This window comes from Onychostruthus taczanowskii, unplaced genomic scaffold, assembly GCF_017590055.1.
Source record: "Onychostruthus taczanowskii isolate IOZ18803 unplaced genomic scaffold, ASM1759005v1 scaffold34, whole genome shotgun sequence".
Classification (NCBI taxonomy): Eukaryota; Metazoa; Chordata; class Aves; order Passeriformes; family Passeridae; genus Onychostruthus; species Onychostruthus taczanowskii.
This window is the reverse complement of record NW_024500794.1, coordinates 1,835,063-1,862,640: the sequence shown is the minus strand read 5'-3', so window position 1 is coordinate 1,862,640 and position 27,578 is coordinate 1,835,063. Positions and strand designations below refer to the sequence as shown.

At 42.9% G+C, this 27,578-nt stretch overlaps 2 protein-coding genes across 2 annotated transcripts in view; both read right to left on the bottom strand.

Annotated features, from left to right (window-relative positions):
• The window catches only part of POLQ (DNA polymerase theta), a 52,787-nt gene extending 44,174 nt beyond the window's left edge, over positions 1-8,613 (bottom strand). Inside the window, exons 1-5 of the mRNA XM_041410795.1 lie at positions 8,418-8,613; positions 6,808-6,825; positions 4,698-4,880; positions 3,847-3,977; positions 2,316-2,472 (exon numbers count right to left, since the gene is read on the bottom strand). Coding sequence (XP_041266729.1) covers positions 2,316-2,472; positions 3,847-3,977; positions 4,698-4,880; positions 6,808-6,825; positions 8,418-8,613 — 685 coding nt within the window. The remainder of the gene's footprint in view (positions 1-2,315; positions 2,473-3,846; positions 3,978-4,697; positions 4,881-6,807; positions 6,826-8,417) is intronic.
• Positions 8,614-9,225: 612 nt separating this feature from the next.
• METTL16 (methyltransferase like 16) lies at positions 9,226-27,286 on the bottom strand. Its single transcript, XM_041411000.1, has 9 exons — positions 27,060-27,286; positions 26,761-26,960; positions 24,214-24,354; positions 23,096-23,211; positions 14,272-14,414; positions 13,003-13,072; positions 12,010-12,099; positions 10,927-11,100; positions 9,226-10,836 (listed from the first exon to the last, which is right to left on the bottom strand). Exons 1-9 carry the CDS (start codon positions 27,185-27,187, stop codon positions 10,219-10,221), a joined length of 1,680 nt encoding a protein of 559 aa, XP_041266934.1. The 5' UTR covers positions 27,188-27,286; the 3' UTR covers positions 9,226-10,218.
• Between the last annotated feature and the right edge of the window lie 292 nt (positions 27,287-27,578).

Genomic DNA, 27,578 nt, shown 5'->3' with positions numbered 1-27,578 from the left:
GGAAGGACTTGGTTTTTTTAAATATAATTCAACTAGTAACATTTTAATTTCAAGTTTAAATTAAGAAACAAATATCACAACAGCACATTACAAATCCATTCCCAGCTGACACACTGAGAAAGCAGAAGATTCTTCTCTAATCATTTTCCTAAAAATTTCTTTAGCATCAGTGTCAAGAGGCTGAACAAGAGGAACATCATCTCCTGTGTACCTGGATGTTCTAAACTGACATGTTATATAATAATAAGCAACACAACATTGCTTTTAACTGCTTCATACAGCAAAGAGAGCTCTGGCAGGCAGAGGATTTGAGTTTCTCTCAACGATTTCCAAAGGCAACGTGAGCTATCAGCATGGGGTTGACATCAACGAAAGGAACAGCTCAAGCTTGAGATGGAATCCAGCCAGGATTGCAGTCATCTCCCAATAACTCATCTCAAAAGATAAAACACCCTTGTTACAAACTGGTCTAAATTTAGAATTAATTAGAAGACAAGGTACAATCTTGCAGTTTCAGACAAGCTTCCTTTGGGTGACAGCTAAACTGGCATTTTCAGTTCATACCCATATTTTACAGCTTTTATGAAAATTTACTTCCAAATAGAAAACTTGTCCATTTCCTACATAACAATGACTTTTTAAAATCAAAATTAATTTTAAAATTAAAGACAGAGAAGCATATAAAGAAAAAAAAAACCATTTTGCCCTTATTTCTGTTACACGGTCATACTGGGGCTTAAGGGAAATGGAGGTTTGCAGCAGAGTATTTTCAAATGGTGAAGGAAAAACATTGTGCCTTAAGGAGGAATTGGTATTGAGAACACAACTTCAAACTCAAATCTTGTAGTCATTTGGCTGCTTATATTTAAATGACTCCTCTCAAGTACATTAATCTTTGAAAGGGCAACAACATGGGATGAAATGGAGGTTCCAACCAGAGGGATTTGGTGTATCTATAGATTCTGAAAGATAATATCATTAAGCAATACATTTTAATATTCTGAGTAGGCTTCCAAGGCACACAAGCCAACAGAAAGTTGCTTATCCCGACCCCACTGTCTGCCTTGTGGTGACAGTACAACTTGTACAGTGTGGTGACACAGGATCACACTAACCCCAGTTTAAATAAGCAAAACAACCTTAAACAAAGTAGCCGTATATTGAAATAAATAACAGGTTTTCTTCCAAGTGAAGGGATGAAGACATACATTCAAGAATCGAGCTGGACTGCAGGAGCCTTCATTTGAATGAGTTTAAAATGCTGCACAACAGTCACCCACTCATCTTCCAGCCCACTGGCAGTCTCTAAAGCATTCATGGTGATTCAGCCCCTATAGATCCAGGTGTGAATGTGTTATCCCATGATCTCACGCTCTGAAAAAAACTACAAGGATTTATTTCCCATTTTCTCTCTAAAAAGCTCTTCTGGTACACAATGCAGCAGAATATTATGATACCAGATGCACACAGAACAGCAGTTTCAAAGGTGGAGGTCTCAGAGCAGTTTGATCCTCATCTATTTTTATATCCTTAAAATAGCACCCAACTATGTTACAGGACAGAGTGAAGATGGGAAGGATTGCTGTATAAAACATAACTGGGTATAGCTTTCTGGAGCAGAGAAAAAAAGAGAATAACAAACTTTTGATTGGATTAAGAAAGCACATCTCTCTCAAGTGTACTTGGAAACATTGGGCTTCTTCAGCTTTTATCTTATTCCCAGTACTTAATGAATACTTTCATTATCTAGTGGCCATCAGGGCCACTGTTACAAGGACAGAGGGTTTTTGAGCAAACAAGACAGAAATTAATGGAACAGCCCTCCCAGTCAAAATGCCTACCCAGAGGAGCACTATGTATTCATTCTGCTTATCTGGATCCAGATGAGCACAGAATGTAATTCCTTCTCTTCCTCAAGCTAAACGAAGATAGATCTTAGATTCCACAATCTCTGTCTAAAACAAACGAACATAACACATTCCTGACCTCAAACATATCTCAGAACTTTAATTTAGTTTTATTAATTAGAGAACAGTTCCCAGCAATGGGAATTATTGTTAAATGCAGCTTGCCATCCATTTGAGACAAACTAAATCCTGCAGCTTGTACCTCCTATCCCAGCTGCTGAGCTACATGGAACAGTGCTCCCTGTCCTCCTAAATCCAAATGAGAGGGTCTCTGGAAGAAGAAAATTGCTGCATATTCCTATATGGTATGTGTGTCACATACAGAACTCAGAAGATTTGAAGTGTCTTATGATTTCACATGTACTCAGAATATGTAAACCCCACAATGGTCAAGCTGTAGCATTTTACCCAATGAGTCCATTTTGTTTTCTTCTATGAGCCTATTGATTAGTCCATTGGCTTTCTCAATGGTGCAGACAGCAACATCCAGAGCAGAGAAACGTCCAGCAGGAGCCATGCTTCCTATGTAGCCTTCAACTCTCACATCCACCTCCTGGAAGAGGGCCTGTTTTCCAAGGATAAAGAACATCATGCCAAGGTTACAACTCTGAACTTCTGGCCAATGCCTGCTGGAATCACATAAAAGCCTGCACTCTACAGGTGTAGATTTCTACTAGAAATCTACAATTTCTAGTACTTTTAATGCCAGCTAATCAGATTAAAGCCATATATCAGCCAGTGACATTTCTTTTCCCCCACTGTCATTTTTTATTTCCCAAGCAGAAGCCACAGAGTACACGTTGCAAGACAGTGTACATAACTGAGTAAAGGATGAGGAACCCTGCTATGTATAAGAAGATCTAATATCAAAAATGTTAGGGAACACACCGTGCAACAGTTTATAATATCAGTAAAAAAGGCTTATGTAAAAAGACACCTTCCTCTTGAGAAATCCTGGGCAAAAGCCAAAATGGAACTCCAAACACAGTGATGACACATCTCACATTGAAAGCCAAGAAACAGTAACTTCTTCTCTTTCACATATCCCACACAGCATTAACAAAAGATACAAATATTTGCACCTCACAGGTAGGTCACCCTTTGATTTCAAGTACGTGCAGCTATGGCCAAACCTCTTGCCAGGAGTAACAGAGCAGAGCACTGATAGTCCTCCAGTTTTACAAGATTAAAGCAAAAACATGTCTCCATTATCAAGCACTTCAAAGTAGCTTTTGCACTTAGTTTGTAGGATTTCCTAGCAATTTGTAAAGTTAAGCTACCATCTCAGTTAATGAACCAGCAAACTGTCTTAACTGGTAGAAACTGTAACAAAAATGCCTGCTGGGTTTGGATTTGGTTTTAGTCATTGTCACTACCTACTGGCAACAATGTTTGATATGGAAGTCTTTCAAGAAAAAATATTTATGTCTTGAAGAGTGTTCCCACTGTATTTTTTTTTAAATAGCTGGGGCAAGGAAACCATATTCTGGCAGAAAAAAAAATTAGCAAAGTCAAAGTGAAATCAAATGCACAAAATTGTGGTGGAATGCACCAAGGAAAGCTAAAATATACTTTTATCCTTAGGATAGCATCTACACCTTCCCTTTGTACTTTTCCTAACATGATCTTTCATTAGAAATTTCGTTTAAATTGTATATATTATCAGCTTGGTGAATAAATGCAAGTAACAATGTTTTAAACGTCAAAGCTGAAGTAAAATGTTTTAATTGACTCCGTAAAATTTTTCCAAGTTTACCTTTTTGGCTAAAAACTTCATTTTTTTATCTCCACCTTAAAGCAAATTTTAAATTATCTACGACTTCTTTTTGAAAAAGCTCAGCAATTTTTCCCCCCAAAATCCATGCTTTTGCATTTCTGTGTAAAAAACGTGACCCAACAACTGTTACCCATAAATTCACTCTCCTTGAATGCTACTTACCTGCAGGTAACATTTCTTCTCCTTGGCCACAGAGACAAAGGGAAGGATGAGAAGAGCTTTCTTACAAGTCTCCAGGACTCGCTTCAAAATAAGCAACTCTGCGACCAGAGTCTTTCCAGCACTGGTGGGAGCTTGAAAAATAAAAAGGGGGGCGGGTTTAATTAATTTTTAAAGTTTAAAAAATAAATTCAAAGAACAAACATTACAAATCTAGCATAGAAAGCAGTTACTGGAAAACTTGGGGTGGGACTCTTCAGTTGATGTCTCTCACCCACAACCACATTTGCAGTCACCCCTATAAAGAGTCAAGAAGACTAAAATCAGCCGCCTCTCTTCCAAGTTCTTCATTCTCTCAGTGCTGCTCTAGAACCTTTTTCCCACAAAGGGTAGACAACCAACTGTCATTTCCTACAGATTTCTAGTCCACCAGTCCTCCTTCTCCTTTTGCAGTACTTTCCCTTCTGCACACACACCCCACACACAATACGTGATGAAAAACAATAAATGGACTGGAAAAAAAAAAGCAAATAACATTCTCAGAAGTATGTATATCTTCAATTGTTGTTATCATTCAGTTCCTAGTTGACAGTCTGTAATAAAAAAGAGTCATCATCATCAACTTCTAAAGGAACTTCAATAGAGAAAATGGGGCAAAAAGTCTCTCCTCACATCTGGAAAGGAGATCATTAAGTCAAGTATGAGGTACAGAAATGGGACAGATCTTAAGATGTCTCCAGAAGACGATCCTAACCTTTCTACCTGTCAGATCCAAATGCCTCAGCACCAGTAAGTCCTTGTAAATGGCAGTGGAAAAGTTAGGGGGGGACTGGTTTTGTCAGATGTTTGCATACCTGAGTAAACAAGGTTCTTCCCTTCCAGAACTTGTCCAAGCATCAGGCATTCTGCTTGCCATTCAAACATCTGCACTACTCCCAGACTGTGGTATTTCTCCAGAACTGCTTTGGGAAGACCCCAGCTTGCAAGGAGCAACTTGTCTGCTTGATCTTCAGGAACATTTACCTGCTGATATTGCCCTTTGGAAGGAGAAAATAAAAACAAAATTTAAAAAGTCAAGTATCATCTTTGCATCTGAGGTCACTCAGGTTATACACCCAAATGTCAAACTTCTCTACAGACTGCTGTATTACAAGAAAAGGCAATTAACTATCTGCCCTGTATTTTTCAATATTTTGTGTGGATGGTTCACCATTTTTCTTATCTTCTGATTTTTTTTTTTCCAATTTTTCCTCCTGTAAGATTTTCCACATTCAGTTAATTCTTTCACCAAACTCTTGCCCTGGTATTTGCTTTTGAGACAGAGCAACTATTATTACCAAATACATAGTCAAAGAGAGCTTCAGCACTGATTAATGTAACAGCATTGCAATGTATTTGCCATCTTGTCCTCACCCACACCATTTCCCTTTTAAGAAGTTACTGCAACTGAAATTTCATTAGTTCTCATTGATTACAGAACTGCCCAGTGTTTTTTTGTTTTACAGATGACTGAAAACCACAACCTAAAGCAAACAAGCAGCTCAAGCTAGTACTCTGTACAGTGTGCCATATTTCAGTTTATTAACACTGATAGCATCTTCACAACACTGCCAGTTCCTCTAGCTTAATTAAGTTCCTTGCTGATTATTTCTTGTCTTAGTAACCCTAAACAACTTTGTGCTGACTACAGGTGCTGCCTCCTCCCTCTCCTTCTCCTCTGTTTTTCCAAGTCGTTAAGAAAAATCAAGCTTTTTGTTCCATTCAGGTTTCTGATCCACAGGAATGCCTCCCCTATCACCCATAAATATATAGTTCCTGTAAAAGCATTTTATGAAAGACCTTCTCAAATTGAAATGAAAACCAAGTAATTGTGTGTACTGCCTCTACTGCACCCGTTCTTCTACTGGTGCATTCAAAAAATTCTAAGAGAAATTTCCCACCATTGTTGACAGCATAAGGGCAGGCTAGATAAATAATACCAGCCTGCATAAGCAGCCAGCATTTCTTCTCTCATCACACTAACAATTTCAACTGCTGCCTTGAGGTTAACCCCAGTCTAGGCTGTCACTGCTGCATGATCAGTTTCTACACAGCTTTGCTTCACTTTGTGTAATTAAAGTACCATAAAATACTAAACAAAAATTTATGCACCATTGGGTGCATAAACAGAAATATGCTACAAAGCAGGACAGACTTCCCAAGGGGAATTCAGAGGAGACCAGAATTGTCCATCCTAAACTGTGACTGTGGTGAGTTGACCCTGGCTGGACACCAGGTGCTACCCAAAGTCATTCCCCTCCTCAACAGAACAGGAGAGACAAAATACAATGAAAGTTTCATTAGTGTAAATAAGGACAGGGAAAGACCACCCATCAATTACTATCACAGGCAAAACACTTGACTTGGAGAGAATTAATTTATTACTAAACAAATCAGAGTAGGATAATAAAAAATAAATCAAAATCTTAAAAACACCTTACCCCCTACTCCCTTCTTTTCAGGCTCAACTGTACTCCCAATTTTCTCTACTTCCTTCCCCCAAACAGCACAAGGGGAGAGGGAATAGGAGTTCCAGTCAGTTCATCACACATTGTCTCTGTTGCTCCTTCCTCCTCAAAGAGGAGCTCCTCACACTCCTCCCCTGCTTCAGTGTGGGGTCCTTCTTACTGGAGACAGTCTCCATGAACTTCTCCAGTTCATGTCCCCCATGGGGTCATAAGTCCTGCCAGCAAACCTGCTCCAGCATGGGCTGCTCTCTGCACAGGTCCTGCCAGGAACCTGCTTCAATGTGGGCTTCCCACAGGGCCACAGCCCCCTTCAGGCAACCACTCCCTCCAGCATGGGGTTCTCCAGGAGCTGAAGGTGGATCTCTGTTCCACCATGGTCCTCCATGGGCTGCAGGTGGATGACAGCATGCTTCACCATGGTCTTCACCACAGGCTGCAGGCAAATCTCTGCCAGCACCTGAAGGACCTCCTCCCACTCCTTTGTCACTGACCTTGGTGTCTGCAGGCTGTTTCCACCACATATTCTCATTCCTCCAGCTGCAGATGCCATTGCACAGGCTTTTTCCTCCCTTCTTAAATACATTATCCCAGGGGCTACTGCCATTGCTGATGGCCTTGGCCAGTGGCAGGTCCCTCTTGGATCTGGCTGCACTGGCTCTGTCCAACATAGACGAAACTTTTCATGGCTTCTCACAGAAGCCACCAGAAGCTTATAGCCCCCCCTCCCCTTGCCATGCAAATCAAATACAGTGACTAATATGGCAAGAATTAAGATTCAGAAACATAAAAACCCCTCTGTGATGGGACCTCAAGCTTTTTCACTAGTGTTCAAACCAACAAATTTTATGTAAAAGATGGAATGACTAAAGGATCAGGTGATTCGGCTGTTTGAAGAATATCTTTAGAACTGAAGATGTGTTTGGAAACTTGTGGCTTAGAGATCTATGTACAGAAGTAAACCTGTGATACCAACTTTTTTTTTAATTTACTAAAACAATGCTAAGAAACAGTCAAAATTAGGAAGATACAAATTGCTGGTTAAAAGCATTAGGTATTAGATTTCTCAGAAGGAAAATCGTTCCAGAGTGAGGGGCCAGTTAAACACAGGAGTGCTGCTTACTGAATTGTCTTTGGGGAGCTGACTGTGGAAATGTGTACATTTCCTTGCACCATTCCATTTGCAGAAATTGACAAAATTGTATCTTGCAGAGCATAATCACATCAGAGAAGATGTGACATGACTGGAGAAGAGATCAAGAGATATAAATGCTTTAAAAAGTTACAGAAAAATCACAAAAGAGATGAAACTGCAAGATGCTTTGTAAATATCTTGATTTAAGATGTTGTATACAATCTCGATCCTGTATATATCTTGATTTCTCTCTTGATTCAAGGACACAATAAGCTGGTAAAATCTGTGTATGGCATCTAGAAGCATCACTTTAAGCGGCTGTCTGGCAGCAGGAGCACTTGATATGACACCTTGCCACAAGATGTTTATACAAAATCTTGTATATTGCATACAGAAATATACTGTGTATATTTCTGTATTCTATATGTATTCTTTGATCAATTTCTCAAGGTAGGTAAACAAACCTTGGCTGTTATACCAAGGAGGACGGACGACACCGATCGTTGTATTATGGCAGCACCTAGAGGCCAAGCCAAGAATAAGGCCCGGTGTTACACGACGCACAGAATGCCCCCATCTCAGACTCGCGCACAGAATACACATTTTCTTATTTTCTTCCTCGACTACACAGCGAGGAGTGCAGGAAATCCCTCGATCACCACCCTGCTAACACAAGCACGTCCTTCGGCTGCAGCCGCTGCCCTCTAGGGAGAAAGGAAGGGACGAAGCGCGGCCCGAGCAGCGCCAGGGCCCCGCGCCCGCGCCGGGAGAGGCTCGGAGGGTCCCCGGCCCCGTCCAGCAGCGCCCCGCTGCCCCCGGCAGCCTCGCTCCCCCTGGCCCAGCGCGTCCCGGCCCGCCGCGCTGCACGACCGAGGGGAGGCGGCAAGGGAAAGAAGGGGAATGGGAGGGAAGGGCTGGGGTCTCCACGCCGGTACCTGCCGAGCCGCTGCGGCGCAGGGAGAGGTCGAGGCCGGGCGGGGGGCTCAGCACAGCGCGGCGGGGAGCGGCGGGGCCGGGCGGCACGGCCCGCCCCGGTCTGAGGGAGCTGCCGCCGCCGAGCCCCGCGGCCGAGGCTGCGGCGGCACCGCTCGGGCCGACAACGGTGCCGCCGCCATCTTCCCGCCGCGCCATTCAAAGCCGGCTCCGCCCCGGCCGGCGGGAGGGCGGCTCGGGCCGCGGCCCCGGCGGGATCGGGAAACGAGCGGGAGCAGGGAGCAGGGAGCAGGGCGGGAGTAGGGAGCAGGGCAGCCCGGCACGCCCGAGGCGCGCGGCCGGCGCAGCGTAGGGGTTGTCTGTGTAAAAACAGCGGGCTTGCCGAGGCAGCGCTCCGAGCGTGCGGTACGCGCGCTGTAGCGGTGAAAGGCTCAGATAATTCAACGAAAGGTGTGCTTCAACACGACAATGCTTACCTTGCAGGAGAGGGCACAAAGGACAAACGGCCTCGTTTGCTGTTTCTAATGTCTCTGACACCAAAATAGCTTTTCAGAGTCTAAAAGACTAGGACTGCTTTTACCTCTCCTCAGCAACTTGAATATGAGAAGCAGTTCTAGGAAAATTCTGCAGTATCCGAAGAATGCATGTCTTTGCCCATCACCCACAGAAAGTATTAAGAAGCATTGTATCAAAAAATAAGGTTTATCTAAGTTGCTTTTCATTTCAACTGAAGAAAGCATACTGAGATTTCCAAAAATAAGGACAGCAAAGGGTAAACATTGAAAGCAGGAGTATGAACACACACAGTAATTTCCTTCTGGACACCATTGCTTTATTTTGGGTAACACACACCCACCACACCCACACCCCACTCAGAAAAGCTCTTCATGTTCTGTATCTCTCTTCAGAGAAATGTATGACAGGCTGACTTCACGTGAAGCAGGGCTGGTGGTCATCATCTCAAACACATACACGCAGAAATTTACGGCCCTTGAAGAAGAGCATCTCATTCCCATCATTAAATCTTAAAATTAAATGGAAGCAAAATTCTTTAAGAATACTGCTGTCATTTCAGACAAGTATATCTGACTAAGTGTAAAGGATGGTCTAATGAAAGAGTCAATGTATTTTAATCGTTTTTAAATCAAGCAGCTCAAAAAGCTTCTTTCATTGCTCAAGTTTACAAAACCAGACGCTAACAGTAGGGTCTTCTGTGTTTCAAAGCCCAAGCACCAAATAAATACAACACACATTTTTTCCCTAAATCAATTATTTTAATGAATTGACACTAGGAGAATGTATCTATGCTGCTACTCTGTTGACCAGAAGTTAGATACATTAAAGGGAAGAGAGGCACACAGAAATCCTCTGCTAAAGGCTCTCACTGCAGGAAACAATTCCCACTGCAGACTAACCACTTCCTGTATTAGTACTGAAAAAATATTGAAGAAAATAATTCAGTAAAGATTTCTACTTAGTAACAATATATATTTCTATTGTGCCAGAAAAAGACCAGAATAAGCACTGCTGATACTTAAAATGTTCACAGCATAAACATGTTTCACTTCCACATGTAGTATTACAACTGCAGTATGAAATCTATTACTTCCTCATCACTTCATGTCCTCCTTACATTTCTGAAAAACCTATTTAAAATATTAAAGGAGACATCCATCTTCATTCTACTCTTTTTTTTTTTTTTAAGGGGGAAAAGACAGGTTTTTCTATCTGAAATTTTTAATTCATTAAAAATAGTTTACAAAATTTGAGGGCAGACCTACTTTACCAAAGTAGGAAACAGAGCTAACTAGCAACCAGTCGAAGAATTTGGTTCCGTAAGTATGTGCACAGCTGGTTCATCAAGTCTCTGTTCTGTCCTTCAACCCAGTGCATTTCTACTACTACATCATTTCCTTCTTTCTTCACATTCATTAAACACTTGAAGAGAAAACCCCCACTAGTTTCTTTAGGGCCTGGCTCTTTTTCCACTGTAAGATTGCTAGCTTCCTCTGAAGGGTGAGGTTCCTCCTTCACATCACCAGAACCTTTCCCAAGTGATGTTTCTCCCTGCTTTGCTTCCATCTCCTCTTCCTTCACAGGATCACTGTGTTCTTCTTTGGCAGCAGATTCCTCTGCTTGCTCATCACCTGCTGTCACCTGGACATCCTCATCAGGTGCCATAAAGCCCATTTCAGAGTCTTCAGCCTTGGGGTTTTCACAGTCCGAGTTGTTGCTCACGCTCTTCTGGCTGTTCTTTTCCTCCTCCATTGCTTGCAGAATATCTTCAGAAGCTCGAGGAAGTTCTCGTAATTGCCTTACTCTCTCTCGTTTCTTTCTCCTCAAATGAATCCAAGAGTTTTCAATGGCAGTCACAAAGAGGCTAATTTCATCTTTTCCACATGGAACACGTTTATGCTGAACCTATTGCAGAAAACAGAATTTCATACAATCTTCTCACAGTTATGCTTTCAATTAGGACGTTGTTTTAACATCTAATACTTCATACTGTACCTTCAGATCAGTGAGAATCTTCTCCACCCAGGCTCTAACCACAGCAATAGCTTCTACTGCATCCCAGCCCATGGCTGCAGCTTTGACAGATAATTCTTTGACTGTAGAAGCCAAGACCAAGAATGTAATTGGTTTTCGTGGTTTTTCTAACTTTCTTCTTTTAGAGGGAGGTGACTAGAAGAAGAAAGAAAGAAAGAAAGAAAAGAATTACAAGGCTATGCAGTATTAGTGGGGTGACTTTTGCCCTCAGAAGACTGTGATTCCATAAGACAGGAGGATTAAGAGTGTAACATAAGGCACTGAGCAGTCATTCATATGGCTCATGCTCCACTTCACCCCCAGGAGTTCCAGGCTCAAACCAGCTAACTTTATGCACTTTATGCTAGCCTGATGGACAGAGGGAGTTTATCTTCAGGTATTAGACAAAAAGCTTCATTGGTTCCTTTAAACTATGAGCTCTCCATGAGCTGAGAAAGTGTGGCTGCTCTTGGGAATAGAGGCCAATTGCCAATATCCACCTTTTGATCCAACTGCACTGAAGGTCTACTTGCATCTGCCTTAAGATTGGTTATTGTCTATACCTGTATTCAAATACACAAACATCCAGACCCAAAAAAGCAACTGGCTCACATTTAAGGTGAACAAGCTCCACTTACATTCATGTAGGCAAGTCTGAGTTAGATGTGGTCATACCTATTTGGTAATAGAACCCACGTTAAATTAAAACTGAGTTCTCAGAAGGAAGTGTAAATTCAAATCCAGCCCCAAACTTAGCATATTTTTATTACTACTAAACTGCTATTTGAGGTATGTTACAAATGATCCTTATTTTCACTGAAACCCACAGGAAGTTCCTACAACAGCTTCCTTTTTCCACCCTCAAAAAGGGCCACTCCTGAATCACGTCACAACTGCTAACAGACTGGCAGCCATCTAAGAAATTCCACTGTCCATACAGCCCAGCATATCCAATATTCCAGTCTGAAGAAGAACAGTTTGTATCACAGTAGTTATAGCTCATTAGCCCCTTCCTCAAGTAAGAGGCACAGAGAATCACAAGCAAACCAGAATTAAGCTACTTACAGGTACTTGCACATCATCATAGAAACTCCAGGCCAGTGCCCATCTCATGGTGCGTCCCTGGCAGAATTCAGTGTGAGTGACTTTAGGGACCTATGCAAAGAAGCAATACATTATTTCAGATTAATAAACAACACTGTTTTACTGCACACATTTCCAAACAATGCATATTTTCTCATTATACAAATGGAGATTCTTTCTGACGTGGCTCAGAGGTGTCAGGGCCCTCTCTAATTTCTCTCCCTTTACTAAGACTGAGGAGCAGCAGTTCAAGGATAGAGAAGGAAAATCAGATATTTTGTACCTAGCTCAGCATATGCTTTTGATAATTAATCTTCCTGGGAATTTATTTTACCATGCATTCTCTTTCCTTCCACTGTATACAAGGACAGATCTCACTATTACTTTCTTTGTATGGGAATTAGTGAACAGTATGCTTCCTCCAAAAAGCCATCCAAAAGTCCTTTGCACAGCCCTCTTTAATGAGAATAGTAGCACAAGGTTCCATTTTACTTGGTGCCAGAATTGAAGACAAACAAAACAATGCCACTTAAATCATGTTACTATTTCTTTTATCAACCAATTTGCTAGATTTCACATTAGCTAAGAGGAAAGAAAGCTAGATATTTTTTGGTTTTTGGTGGGGTTTTTTTGTTTGTTTTTTGGGTTTTTTTGGTGTTTTTTTTTTTTGGTTTTTTTTTTACTACAGCCTTGTTAAGGCTATTTATTTTAAAGTAGAAACCTTGAATCTCCTAGAATGAAGACATGCTCCAACATGTGCTAAAGACAAAACTTTGGAGATAATATTTGCTACTTATCTGTCAGTTTTGAATCTACAATAGTTAAACCCCAGTTGTTTCCCTAACAAGGAATTGCAGTCCCTTTTTGTAAAAAAAAACTCCCTGAAATAATTCAATAATTACCCACATACATTGAAGCATACTACATTCTGTATAGAACATAAGCAGGATATACAGGGACTCTATGCATACTCACCCCCTGGATTCGAAGTTCTTCTTTCAGTGGTGCTAAACTGCATTTCTTCCCCAACATGCAACTGTACCATCTGCAAAGCACACATTACGAGATTAAAAACCAAAACAACAACAACAAGAAAAAAATCACACTTAAACAGAGTGACTAGGACATAGCACAACAAAATTCAGAACAGAAGGTCCAAAGACAGACTGGACAAGGAAACCTTTTTGAGCTTTTAAGAAATACATTCGGAGTATTTTAGAAACAACACATGAACTATGAGGAATCTTGTTTCAAAGAGTGACTTCAGTTATTGGGAAGATGTTACAAGAATTTGTTTTGAATTCTCCACTTTCTTTGGAGAATGAATCAGAACAAAAAGGAATCACCAACTATTGGCAAGTAATCATGCTCAAAAGCAGAATACTGACTATCACTTGGGCTCACTTATCCAGGTTTCCATCATATAAGCCAAATTTAATGATGAAAAAAATCAGGAAAAAAAGGGAAAAAAAGTTATTTTCCCACTTCGAGTGGACCTTATCCTTCCACCCAGCTCCACATCTTTGGAATCTCCCAAACATGACTTTAGATGAAGCTCTGTTCTTCGTCTAGATTATTATTCAAGCTTTACAACCTCATCTTCCACATTTTTTGATGACTGGATCCAAAAAAGCTTATTCATAAATATAACACATTCAAGTACAAAACTTAAGATTTCCCAGTTATCAAAGGAGAGTTTTGTCCAACACTGGAGCAGTGGAAGCCTGATGATACAGTCAGAAAATTGAAGACATGCCATCTGTTTCAAAATAAGGTCAAAAGAAGGTCTCCCAATAGTTTTTTTATTGCAGCTTATGTTCACCCAAGACAGCATTCAGTACAACAGTGTCCTTTAACAGGCAAAGCTGCAAGTTACCAAAATTCAGCCAGGAAAAGATAGAGATTTTTAGGTAATCAACAGATAACTAAGCAATATCATAAAGCCTCTTCCATCCCAAAAATCCTCAAGAATGAACCCTGATCTGTCTCTTATCAGATACATGTGCTGATTTTGCTGCAAGCTACAAATGTCGTTTGTACTGGCTTTTTTTGTCTTATGCCTTTAAATACCTCCAGCAATAACTTCTAATTGCTGCTCAAGAACAATTGGATGTGTAAGTATCATCAAACAAACTGAGCAGATATCATTGGACCATAGGTACTCAACATTGTTGCATGACTTCTGCCAAAGATGAAGATAAAAGGTGTTAGTTTGGGTTTTTTTGACTGGAACAAAACACTTACCGTAACCTCTTTTTAAGTTGGAGACTATCATGAATAATTCTTTTGACAAATTCTAGTTCTCCTCCCTCAGCCATGATTTCTGTGATCCCTCCTGTATTTACGGAGCTGGGAGGGGGACGCCGTGGATTTCGAGAATTAACTCCCTGGATTTAAAAACCAAAAACATTTGACATGAACATTTAATAAGATGTTATGCTGCTTTGTACACTGCTTCCTATCTTAATCTTTAGGGGGCAGCAAGCACCACCACCTCTACTCATCCTCCCACCATCAGAACTATGGATAACAAAGATCCATTCAAAATAAACATACCTGAGTGAATTCCCCACAATCTCAGACCTAGGTAAGCTACTTGTCACATCAGGGTTCCGCTAATATGAAATATGTGGTTCCAATACATGTAAGACATGCTGAGTGTATCTATGCAATTACAATCTGTAGTGCTTAATTAAATCTAAAACCTTCTTCTCTACTGTCCTGCATTATTCATTTCTGACTATATTCAGTGGTTATTGCAAAACCTGTGTGATACCATCAACGTGCCTAAGGAAATTAAAAATACAGTTAAGCAAAATTCCAGGAACTAATTCCTCTGTACTACAGAGGTGCCTGTTATGCAGCAGGCACCTGATTTCAGATTTACTGTCTGTTTGCTGAACAGACCTCGGCTGGGCAGACAGAAAATATTGCAGATAAATATTAATAAACAAGACCGAAGACCAAAAAACTCAAGACTCCAGACTCGTCCTCTGAAGCGCAGCCTGCCCAGAACCACCATATCAGGGCAGAGACAAATAACAGCGAACCCTGATACCTGGTGCCCCTGGGTGGGCACGAACTGGGTGGGCCCCGAGGCGGGCCACAAGCGGTGGGCTCCAAAGAGGAGAGCAAGAAGCGGTGAGCTGCAAAAGAGAACACCCAGGTGGGCAGCAACCGAGCGGGCAGCTCCCAAGCGGGCAGTTCCCGGAGCTGGACTCGTTCCCAGGAGAGCACTGATAACTCCTTGGGAAAGCAGCCAGAAGGGTCAGAAGAAGCAGCAGTCGCAGAGAACATCGCTCTCCACTTCTGCCAAAGAAAGCTCATACCAGAACAGCTTGGATCGGAATCAGAAAGGCGCCTCTGAATCCATCTCCTGCAACCTGCTGGACAGGGACCGGGAGCCTTTGGACTGCTCTGACAACAAGAATTCGGTGAGAAGGTCAAAAATTAAGAACATGGGGAACACATATTCACAAAAACAACTAGAGATTATGTCAGCCTTACAAGGCATGACAGAGGTTTACACAGCAGGGATTTCTAAAAAAGAGCTCAAAAAATTACTGTTATGGGTGAGATTTAATTATCCATTCTCAGAGACACGTTTGTTATTTGAACGGGGTTTCTGGCAAGAAATTAATAGACGTATATATCTCCTAGCTACAAAAAAGGATGAGACGGCTTTAAAACTGCTGTCTCCAGCAAGAATCATGTTAGAGGCTATCTCGGCTGAGTCTCGGAGATCAGCTAGACAATCACTTGATACAACTCCCACAGAGGCAAAGGTGAGAAAACGAGGCTCAAAGCAGAGCTTGGCTCTAGTCCCAGTTGGCCTGGGGGAGACAGCTCCCGAGGGAGGGGAGCAGGCAGAAACATCACTGCTTCCAGTCCCAGTACCCAGAAAGTCCAAGAGACCTCCAAAACGCCCTGAAACCCCAGAAACTGAAGGGGGCTCAGGCTCCGATTCAGACGCAGATACGATCCAAATCCCAGAGGAGTTAAGGTTTTCACCTAGCAAGATTGAGGAGTCAGGACATCCCGTAGGGACGGTCTCTCTCAATCCGTGGGAGCCAGAGGGGGATGGGACGGGAAAGGCGGCACAATCGGAAAGAGGGATTGGAGGGGGATTGGAAGGGGATGGGAAAACGCCTTCTCGCGGCAAGCGTGGCTGCGCGACGGCGGCGGTCGCAGCCGGCGGGGGGAGCATGGAAGCGGTGGGGGACGCGAGTTCGGGTGCGAATTTTGCAAGCGCAGCACTGGGGGCACCGGCAATCTCGGCTGGCGCGGTGCCAAAGACGCGCGCGAGGGGCGGGACACGCGGGACGTCCAGAAAGAGCTCTCAAGTCATAAAGTCCATGTCAGACGCAGGCAGTAAGCTAGGAGCAGCTGCAGAGCTCCACACAGCACCCGTAGGTAGACGCAGGACACATGCAGTGATGATGCAGGACCCGGGAGTCGAGCCGCGGCGATCCGCTCGCATCGCAGAGAGAATGCAGGCACAGGCAGGGCGAGGGCTGTACGCACGGGCGGAGGGCGTGGATACAGCGTCAGAGGAGGAGGAGAAAGAGTCAGGAACAGACACTAGGGAGGAGACATCAGACGCGGAGCGGGACAGAGACAGTGACATCAGTCCAGGGGAGACAGGAAGCATTCCCGAGAGCTCGCACATGCGGAAAATGCGGACGAAGCGCAGTCGGGGCGTGTCCAATCCTCTGTGACGTCTCAGGCGAGGAGGGGCCGTTCTCGGGGTTCCACATCTCGGGGCTCCACCCCCTCTCCGGTTCCGGTTTCCTCTATTCCAATCCCTGTGGTTCAAACCTCTCCCATCCCAGGGAGGCCTTCATGTATTAAACCTCCATTGCTAGCTCAGTCAAAATTCGTGCAATCTCGGTTCCAACCATCACAACTGCTGCACTCAGTCAACACGGCTGAGGAGCCAATCGAGTTTGTGACGTCATCATGGTTGTCCAAGCAGATGACAGCGCCACCTCATGGGGGGAGGACTGAAATGCAGGACATGCCAGACCTGGTCGGCAAAGCCACAGCGCCATCTCGTGGTGAAACTGCAACGATGCAGCAGTTTTTTCCAACAACATACAAAAAGAAGACTACATCAAAGAAGACAACAAAAACACGACAAATGAATTATCCATCAACTTTGGAATTTGAAGACACATCACATGAAGCACAACCAGAAGAAGAAGACATGATACAAATTACAGCATCAAAGGGAATTCCAGCATGGATGTTTTCAGCAGCACAAGCAGCAAAGAGTTTTCTACATCCATTTGATACAGCAAAGAAGACAAAGCAACAAGAGTTTCAAATTCCTCTTTCAGGTTTGAAAGGGAAGCCAAAAACTTCAAGTCAAAGAATGTGTGCCAGGGAATCATTGAAGACTTCAAAGACTCCATTGTTCATGCAATTGCCACAAGAGTTTCCAGAGGAAGAAGAACAACAACCAGTAGAGATGACGGATTGGAAACACATCAGAAAAATGTTATCCAAGGAGAAGGTTTTGCTACCAGGATCAGGAGATCTGACAATGCCAGTGACATATGATGCACAGGGTCAAAAACCAAGGTGGGAGAGAATGGATCATGATGTGATCAAAGACTTAACAAGGGCCATTCATCACAATGGGCTGGACTCACCATATTTCAAACAGCTCCTGAGGGGGACATTTAACATGTATGACCTTACACCATATGATATTCGAAGCCTTGTGTCAATAATCCTCACAGACACACAGAATCTAGTCTGGGAAAGAAGATGGCGAAGGTATCTCACAGAGTTGAGGAACAGTTATCAAGGTGGACTGAACGCGAACTTCACTGAAGCAGAGTTGGCAGGAGATCCTCCAGACGACAATCCAGCGGAGCAAGCAGTACGACTTCCGAGGCGAGTGTTGAATGACATCAAGGAAGCGGCGCGAAGAGCTATCTTGCAGATTGCTCCAGCAGGAATTCTGGACGTGCCATTCTCAACCATCAGGCAAGGTCCCACAGAACCATTCTCATCATTCATAGATCGACTTTCGCAAGCTGTGGATCGACAGGTGACAATCGAAGGTGCGAAGCAACCTCTTTTGGAAAGTTTAGCCTTCAGCAATGCCAACCCAGATTGCCAACAGGTCATCATTGCAATGCCAGGTCGGCCATCCTTGGCAGAGATGGTGGAGGCATGCAGCAAGGTGGGAACACCTCAGCATATTGCGTCGATCGTGAGGGATGAACTGAGAAGAGAATGGGAAGAACATATGAAAGAACACGCGGGAAAACAGTCGGAAGAAAAGATGCTGGAGAAAGTGTTTCAACAACAAAATGAAAAGATGGACAAAGTTCTTGCAGCCATCCAGAAGAAGAACAATCCATCAGGAGGACAATGTTACAAGTGTGGAGCATTTGGGCACATGAAGAAGAATTGTCCCCAGACACAAGCACAAGTGCAGGCACCAAAACCACAAAAACCGCTTTGTGCACGGTGCGGAAGAGGAAGGCACTCTGTGAAAGAATACTACTCTCAGACAGATGTGGAAGGAAATCCTTTACCGCTTCCGGGAAACGGGAAAAGGAGCGCGCTGACAGATCGCCAGTGCACAACGACACAAGTGATGGCGATGACACAAGAGCAAGCAAGACAGTCATCGGAGAACATCAAGCAGACACCCTCAGCAAAGTCCTCAGCAGATTTCCCAGCGACCCAGACATCCTTCCACCAGGAGCACAGTGCACATTGGCAGCTTCTAAATTAGTATGTTTCTTGGATGAAAGTCATGCAGAGATACCAACAGGTGTCCATGGAAATTCAAACAAGAAGCAGGATTTTTTAATAGTTGGACAAGACAAAAGTAGCATCCTTGGTCTCATTGTTTATCCGAGAGTTGTTTCAGCAGACAAGAATACAGAACTAACAGTTTTGGCAAAAGCTCTTCGTCCACCATTGATTGTAGCGGAAAACAAGCAAGTCATGAGAGCTTTCGCATTGCCACCACATGCCACTCAGCAAGTCATGTCAATTTTCGATGAAGAAGGGCATCCACTGAAGAAGCATGTTGAAATACATACCACATGGATAAAGCACATAGGTCGAGACTGACCCACACTGACATGTCAGTTGACTTGTGGAGACAGAACAATAGCAGTCAGAGGAATGCTTGACACAGGAGCAGATGTTACAGTAATATCATACATTTTTTGGCCACATGATTGGAGTTTGATTGTACCCTTGGGATCTCTCTCAGGATAGGGGGAGCTTCTCTGTGTTTGCAAAGTGAAAATTCTATCATTGTTACAGGACCAGGAAACAAGACGGCGATCATTCGTCCTTTTGTTGTGCAAAAGCCAATCACAGTCTGAAGAAGGGATCTTGTGGCACAATGGGGCACGAAGATCAAGTTGGATTTTTAGTCGGGGTCACTGCGCCACTTGCCGCACTGAAGCTGACTTGGAGAACGGATGTTCCAGTTTGGGTGGATCAGTGGCCCCTTGAACGAGAAAAGTTGAGTGCATTGAAGAACCTGGTCCAAAAACAATTGGAAAAGGGACACATCAAGCCAACAAACAGTCCTTGGAATTCTCCAGTGTTCGTTATCAAAAAGAAATTATCAGGTCAATGGAGATTGTTGCATGATCTCAGGAAGATCAATGAAGTCATTGAGGACATGGGACCTCTTCAGTTGAGACTTCCATCAGTTTCGATGATTCCCAGAGACTGGCCGCTCGTGATCATCAATCTCAAGGATTGTTTTTTCAGTATTCCACTTCACCCAGATGATGCGCCAAGGTTTGCCTTTTCTGTTCCAAGTATCAACAAGGAAACACCGCTGCAGCGATACCATTGGGTGGTACTTCCTCAAAGTCTGAAGAACTCTCCGACAATATGTCAATGGTACATGGCACGAGCTTTGTCACCAGCGCGGAAGAAATTCCCGAAGGTGAAGATCATTCATTATATGGATTATTTGCTCACTGCAGCATCAACACAAAAGGAGCTGCAATAGGCTCGTGATTGTGTGATTGCAGAAGTACAAAAGGCAGGTTTGGAAATCAGTGTCTCAAAAATGCAAGAGATCACACCTTGGAAATACCTAGGGTGGAAGATCTCGGAGAAAACGGTAAGACCTCAGAAAATGGAGATCAGCACAAAAGCCAACAATCTACACAATTTACTTCTAGGGGAAATCAACTGGATGAGACCAATTTTAGGAATCACGAACAGCGACATTCCAGCATTGCTCAATCTCTTGAGAGGGGACACAGCCATTTGATCTTCCAGGACGCTCACGCGAGAGGCAAAGAAGAAATTGGAAAAAATCACAGATGCTATTCAGAAGCGGTAAGCACATTGATTCATTGAATCATTGCCTTTTGAATTGGCAGTGCTGGGAAAGAAAACACAGTTCCACAGCTTGATCTTTCAATGGGATTCATCTCAAAGAGATTCTTTAATAATCATAGAGTGGATTTTCTTACCATACAGGCCTTCAAAAGCAATTCTCACAGATTTAGAGATGGCGGCACAGATCATCATCATCAAGGGAAGAACAAGATTGCTGACAATGACAGGACAGGAATTTTCAGTCATTCACCTACCTTTGAATTAAGATTATCTTGAATGGGCGATGCAGAAATCAAAAGATTTGTTAATTGCATTGTTAGCTTTTCCAGGAACTTACACAATTCATTTTCCACAGCACAGACTGTTGCAGTCACAAATATGTTACAGAGCAAAGCCAAGAATAAGTGAAGAACCTCTGGACGGGATCACAGTGTTCACTGATGGCTCAGGAAAGACACACAAGTCAGTGATCACGTGGATGAACTCAATGACAGGGGAATGGGACTCAAACGTGAAGATGGTTCAAGGCTCTCCACAGACTGTGGAATTGGCAGCGGTCATTCAAGCATTTGAGTTGTTCAAGGAACCTCTCAATTTGGTCACAGATTCCGCATATGTCACAGGTGTGGTCAGACGATTGGAGGGTTCACTTTTGAAAGAGGCCAGCAATGAAGTTTTATATTCATACCTGGCAAGCGTGAAAACATTGTTAGAAAGTAGGGAGCACAAATATTTCATCACACACATCAGAGCTCACACAACGCTTCCAGGATTTTTAGCAGAAGGGAATGCTCAAGCAGACAGATTGACAATGCCCATTTCACAAACACTTCCAGACATTTTTGAGCAGGCAGAACTAAGTCACACATTTTTTCATCAGAATGCACAGGCGCTGATGGAATCCTTTCGTCTCACAAAAACTCAGGCGAAGGAAATCATTAGTGCTTGTCCAGATTGTCAACTTGTACAGCCACCTGCTTCCACAGGAGCAGTCAATCCATGAGGACTGCAAAGTCTTCAGCTGTGGCAGGCAGAGGTCACAAAGTATCCATCATTTGGGAAGCTCAAAAGTGTTCATGTTTCAGTAGATACATTCTCAGGAGCGGTCTTTGCTTCAGCACACGCAGGGGAAACAGCAGATCACGCTTGTCGACATTTCCTGCAAGCATTTGCGTCATTGAGCGTGCCTCAAGAAGTAAAAACAGATAATGGTCTAACACATACAGGCAGGGTGCTTGACAAATTCCTGAAAAGATGGGGTGTCAGACACACATTTGGTATTCCATATTCACCTACAGGCCAGGCAATCATTGAGAGAACACATCATACTTTAAAATCTCTGTTAGACAGACAGAAAAAGGGGAACCAGAGGTGATGCCTCACATGCAATTAAATATAGCATTGTATGTGTTGAATTTTCTAAATAGTTCATCTTCAGAACCCAATCCACCAATCTTGAGACATTTTTCAAACAGTTCACAGGCAAAACTAAGGGAGAATCCTTTGGTTTTGATCAGAAACCCAGAGTCAGGCCAAACAGAAGGTCCTTTCAAACTATTCACTTGGGGCAAGGGTTTCACTTGTGTTTCCACAGGGCAAGGTCCAAAGCGGGTGTCGGCGCGACACATGAAACCATTCCGAAAACAAGAACAAGAGAGCACTGATCCCAGAAACACAGAGACGAGCACTCAAACAGAGGAGGAGATACAAGCTGTGAACTACAACTTGAAAGAAACAAAACAATAAAATAAAAAAATCTTTGAGGTTTTTTCTTTGGGATTTTGAGTGAAAAGATGGTAATGTTTGCTCACGAAGGTGAAGTTATGAGCTTCACGATGCTCATGTGTTTAATTTCATTGTCAATCGCTCTGAACAACAAGGCAAATTTACCTATTGATCAGCTGAAGAGAAATGTTTGGGAAGCTTTAGCCCAGGCAGCAATTTTAGATAGTGTCTGCCTGACACACTCCAGACCAGGGAGACCATTCTCGGCATGCATGATTGGGTTGCCAGTGAGCGAATGGCCGATTCCAGGACACACTGCAGTTGAGATTTCGCAGGTCGTTAAAGATCCTGTGAACGAGTGGTGTGCTTGGACACATCTTCTTCCTGTGGCTTCTACTGAACCTCAGGAATTGGAGATTTTCGGATCCATGACAATGGACATGTGCATGAAGTTTGAAATTTTAGATGCAGGAAAAACAAACAAAACCAGCGATGTCACTCCAAATCAAGAATTTTATAAAAATGCATTGGCCTGGTGCAAAAACATTATGATAACTTGGCTGCCTTGCTGAACAGACCTCGGCTGGGCAGACAGAAAATATTGTAGATAAGAATTAATAAATAAGACCAAAGGCCAAAAAACTCAAGACTCCAGACTCATCCTTTGAAGCGCAGCCTGCCCAGAACCACCTTTCCCGTATCGGGGCAGAGACAAATAACAGCAAACCCTGATAGTCTGTCTGGTTTCCAAACTCATTTTCTGAGACAGTAAGAATCTGTGAAAGAATGCCACAGCTCATTCTCCTCTTTAGGAGAGATAACAGTTAAGTTTTCAGAACTCTTTTAGGGGTTAGGTGATGAGGAAGGAGAAGACTTAAATACTATTCATGATGATTTGGGATTTTCCACTCAACCTTGCCCAAGCCAAGAGGTTAAATTGGAGGTTAAATTGTTGCTACCCTTTCAGTGACTACTGAAGTACATATAACACGCAGTTTGTTACCTTAGCTTCCAACTGGTTGGCAAAAAAGGGGGGGTTGCACATGCAGAAATCATAAATGATCTCAGATTCTTCTTTCAGTGCATCCATTAGAAGAGTCTTCTGTGGTACCTTAACCACTATTAGAAAAAGTGAGTTTGGTCAGTAAGGAGCTTTATATTTTATTTAACACGTTGTATACATTATACATTGCATAAAACCTGTACTTTCTAACCAATGCTTTCTGCAAAAGAGAAGTAACAAGTATCACTACACTAATAAAGACTTCAGGTCAAGGATTAGCATACAAACAGCCTGTATGTTTATACACAGAAACAGAACCACATGAATCTGTTTAAAACAACAAGAACTTATCGCAAGTTCTCCAATACAGCCACAAATGTGCTTTAAGCCTTAAAACTACGGGCACTAAAGCTTCACATGAGGCCTGTTCCTTTGCCAGCTGCTTTTCCAGTGTATTGAAACACCACCACACCACTAAAAATCAGTGGCAGCAATGACAGAAAACTCTCGTTGTTCTCCATATCAAGTCTGGATCTTCAAGACTGACACGCACAACAGATTAAGACATGTTCAAATGGATGCTTCCAAAAGTTTTTATTCAGAGCTCATGGATGGACCTGATTTTTACTACACTGAGTTCCTTCAGAAAATTTTCCAACCTCATTCCCAGACCAAGTCTGGCATACTGCCTCTGCTATCACAGGTAGTATCAGGACTTCATTCAAGAACTGCGGATGAGGAACTCTCTGTACAAGATACACCTTTGAGGCAGTGTCATGCAATTATCCAAGGGGAGCATTCCAGGTCCCCTACCAGCAGAAGCAGCCCAAACACTAAGAAATACTTCAGTAATAGACAAGGAATACAGAGAGTAAAACCCCCCAGGGTGAAGTTTAACTTTCAGATTTTCATAAGGAAGAGTACTTCTCTACCCACACATCCCAGGCTAGGTAAGGCAGCTTTTTGGCTTAAGCATATACTGACTTCAATAAATATTCTGCTCCAGTAAAAATAATTGAGCATGTATTTGGAAGGAATACACATTCTGATATGCCACTGAACATGGCAAAAATATGCCACAACATTCATTTGCTAGTAAATACCTTATTACATTGTACCTTTTATGAGATCAGACAAGTTATTCTGTTCCACATTCTTCTTGGCATAATTGAAGCACATGTCATCCACTTCTGTTGCAAGGAAATACCAGCCATTCAAAGTTGCTCCAAGTAATGGGTATATACAGGATGCCCCTGTCCCTGCAGCAGGGAAAATCCATGAAAAAGGAAAAGTAAGTACTGGTGCTATACACAGTGTGGCTGTTAACTATGTACTTATTACACCAAAAAGAACTAACTTCAAGAAAATGCTGATTATTGATCATCTACAACTCAATTCTTTACTGAACTTAATTTTTGTAATTTGAAAAATAGCATTGTCAATATGCACTTTTAATAAAAGAAAAAATTTAATAATCTGTTATAAATTTTCTAGTAAACTATCAGCTTCGGTTTAAGCTATTTTTCTTCCATATTACAATGGTTAATTTATATAAAGAAAGCCAAATACATTCTGGCTTTATTAAAACAAAAACCCTACCAGACATAAATTTCTCTTCTGCACTTTTCTATCATCTATCACAAATAATTTACTTTGATTAATACAATAACCACAAAAAAAAAAAAAAAAATCTGTTCCACCAGACTGCCTTTTTCTGATGTCTGAAACAATCAAAGAAACCTAAGTGTCAATTAACATATTCAAAAACAGAGACAGACAGATAAACACTTGGTAAAAAAGAGAGAGATGCTAGTAAAAAAGAATTATGGCATATATAGATGATCAAATTATCAATGACAACCAAATTTAGGATTAAAGGAAATGGATACAAGAAAAGGGAAAGACATCCCACCCCCACAAAACTAAGAGTTTAGACATGTATTTAGAATCTGTTACACTGACTTATTGAACCATCAATAACTTCATCTGTCAGTAGGCAAAAAGCTTCACTTTGCCTAGCACTTCTGTCAAGTTCCTCTTGGAGGACTTCCTGCTTTTCCAAAGCTGATACATCAAAGCTCATGCAAACTCAAACTGAAGATTTTGCAGTATGTGGAGGACTTAGAGGATCTGTCTCTTCTACTCAGCCACCTACTGTGATGAAGTTCATAGAAATCATTTTCAGAAATGAAAACTAGTATCAAATGCACAGAAGCTGCCTAAGAAATGTCAGAGTTACTAGAAGAAAGCTGCTGTGGACACACATGTGGTGACGCAAACCCAGTATCCAGCACAGCTCCAGCTAAAAATACAAGTCAGTAAATTTCAGGAGAACAAAAAATCCCATTACAGAAAGTTGTGCTAGCAGATGCCAAGAAACATAAAATCTGACACAGTAACAGAGATTACTGAACCTCAGCTTTGAGGAATTCAGTAACTTTAAAGTTTTAATGTCAAGCAGTAAAACAGGTTACAAAGGAAATTCCAACTTCTCTAAATTTCATTCTACGTTCAAACACTGTTCAAAACAGTGTTTGAAATCAAGCCTCTGAAACTTCAAAGGAAGATTCTATTGACAAAATGAAAGATGTGAACTAAATTCAATTGTACTATCACTAGTACCTTTTAAATAATTCATACAGAATAACCAAAGACTGGGAATCCAAATGCCAATTTTATTATTTGTGTGTGGAAGCTCTTACAGAGCATGCCTTTCTTTTATTTCCAATGAAAACCAAATTATGGCCATCAGTGTAGATCGTATAAATTCACACCTCTGCTGTTTACATTTATCTGCTGCCTAATCTAGATATCATCCTGATATTACCCAGTAATCCAGACTGAAAGTGGACAGTATCATCTATCTGTTGATGCTTGGTCCAACTTAAAAGACATTTTATTCTCAACAATAAACAATAAATCTTTGACCATCTACAAGCAAAACACAGCTTAGCTAGCATTTGCCCTGGTTTCTAATTTGGCCTCTTTTACAATTCAGCTCACATATATAACTGCGTTGAAATAAATTAAAATAAAAATTGAAATTTAAAAAGGACAGATCATTCACTTATGTCAAATACACCTGTAACAACACGAAAAAATGTTATTAAGTGGAATAGCAAAAAAAAAATGCTATGCAACTCACAAACTCTCTGGTGCAGAGAGAGAGTTTCACAAAAGCAAAATTAATAAATTATGAAGAAAACACAATTTGCTAGTTAGAACACTGAGAAGAAACACTTTTTAGATCCTTTAGAATTACATTTTTGCCTGCATTTCTAGCAGCACAGTTTTTGTACACCGCACAAAGCTGCACTCAAGTGAGTTCAAGGCCCTGAAAAGCCACATAATTGCGTGCCTTGGCTGTTCTGTGTTTGTGCAGAGAAATGCTGCCCACCCACAAGGACCATGAAATACCTGTGGAGCTCAGGCTGCCTCCCACCACAGCGAGCACACGCGTGCCTTGGCTGTTCTGTGTTTGTGCAGAGAAATGCTGCCCACCCAGAAGGACCATGAAATAAATACCTGTGGAGCTCAGGCTACCTCCCACCACAGCGAGCACAAATCAGATCCCTCTGCTCCTCAAACCTGACGTTTTCCTGTGCAATGAATTCTATCTGCTACTATCTCTGATGGTAAATAAGAACTTAAACATTTAGCTTTACCTATGTCAATGCCTCGTCTCAGGGTTTGCTTGTCAGCATCCCGGTGGCCGATGAGATCCTCCACCCAGTGGATGTAGTTCAGCCTCAAAGGGACGGTGGGGATGAGCCTTTCCACGGGGATGTCGATCGTCAGCCCGAAATCCTCCTTCAGGAGGGTGCACGTCAGAGCCCTCACGGCCTCGGGATCCTTGAAGTTCAGGCTGAAAGGCACACGCGGAGCTCTCACGGGTGCCCGGGGGCGGACACACCGGGGGGACACACCGGGGGCACCCACCCGCCCCATCCCGCCCCGGCCGTACCTCACCCTGCCCGCCAGGGTGGTCTGCACGTGCTGCTGGAACTCGGGGTACTTGCCAGCCAGGTAGGCGAAGTCGGGGGGCTTGTCCTTGTAGCGGTTGCGGGCGTGCATGGACTTGTTGAGGGCCATGGCGGGCCGGGAAACGCCGGGAAGAGCCGGGAAGTGCCGGAGCGGCGGGAGCGCGGCGCGGGATCACGGCCGCACCCCCGCGCGCCGGCCGGGCCCGCTCCCGGCGGGCACCGCGGCCCCGCGGGCCGTACCAAGACGCGGCGGATCGCGGGGGGGGCTGCCGGGCGCCGCCACTATCGGAGCAGCGCCCGCCGCCGCGGCGAGGGCAGTGCCGCTGCTGAGGCGGAGAAGTGACCGCTGCGGTTCCATAGAATCCTGGAGTGTCATGGGTTAGAGGGGACTTTAACAATTATCTAGTCCCAACCCCTCTGCGAAGGGCAGGGATACCTCCCTCTGGGCCGGGTTGCTCAAAGCCCCATCCAGGCCGGCCCTGGACGTGGCCATGGTTACC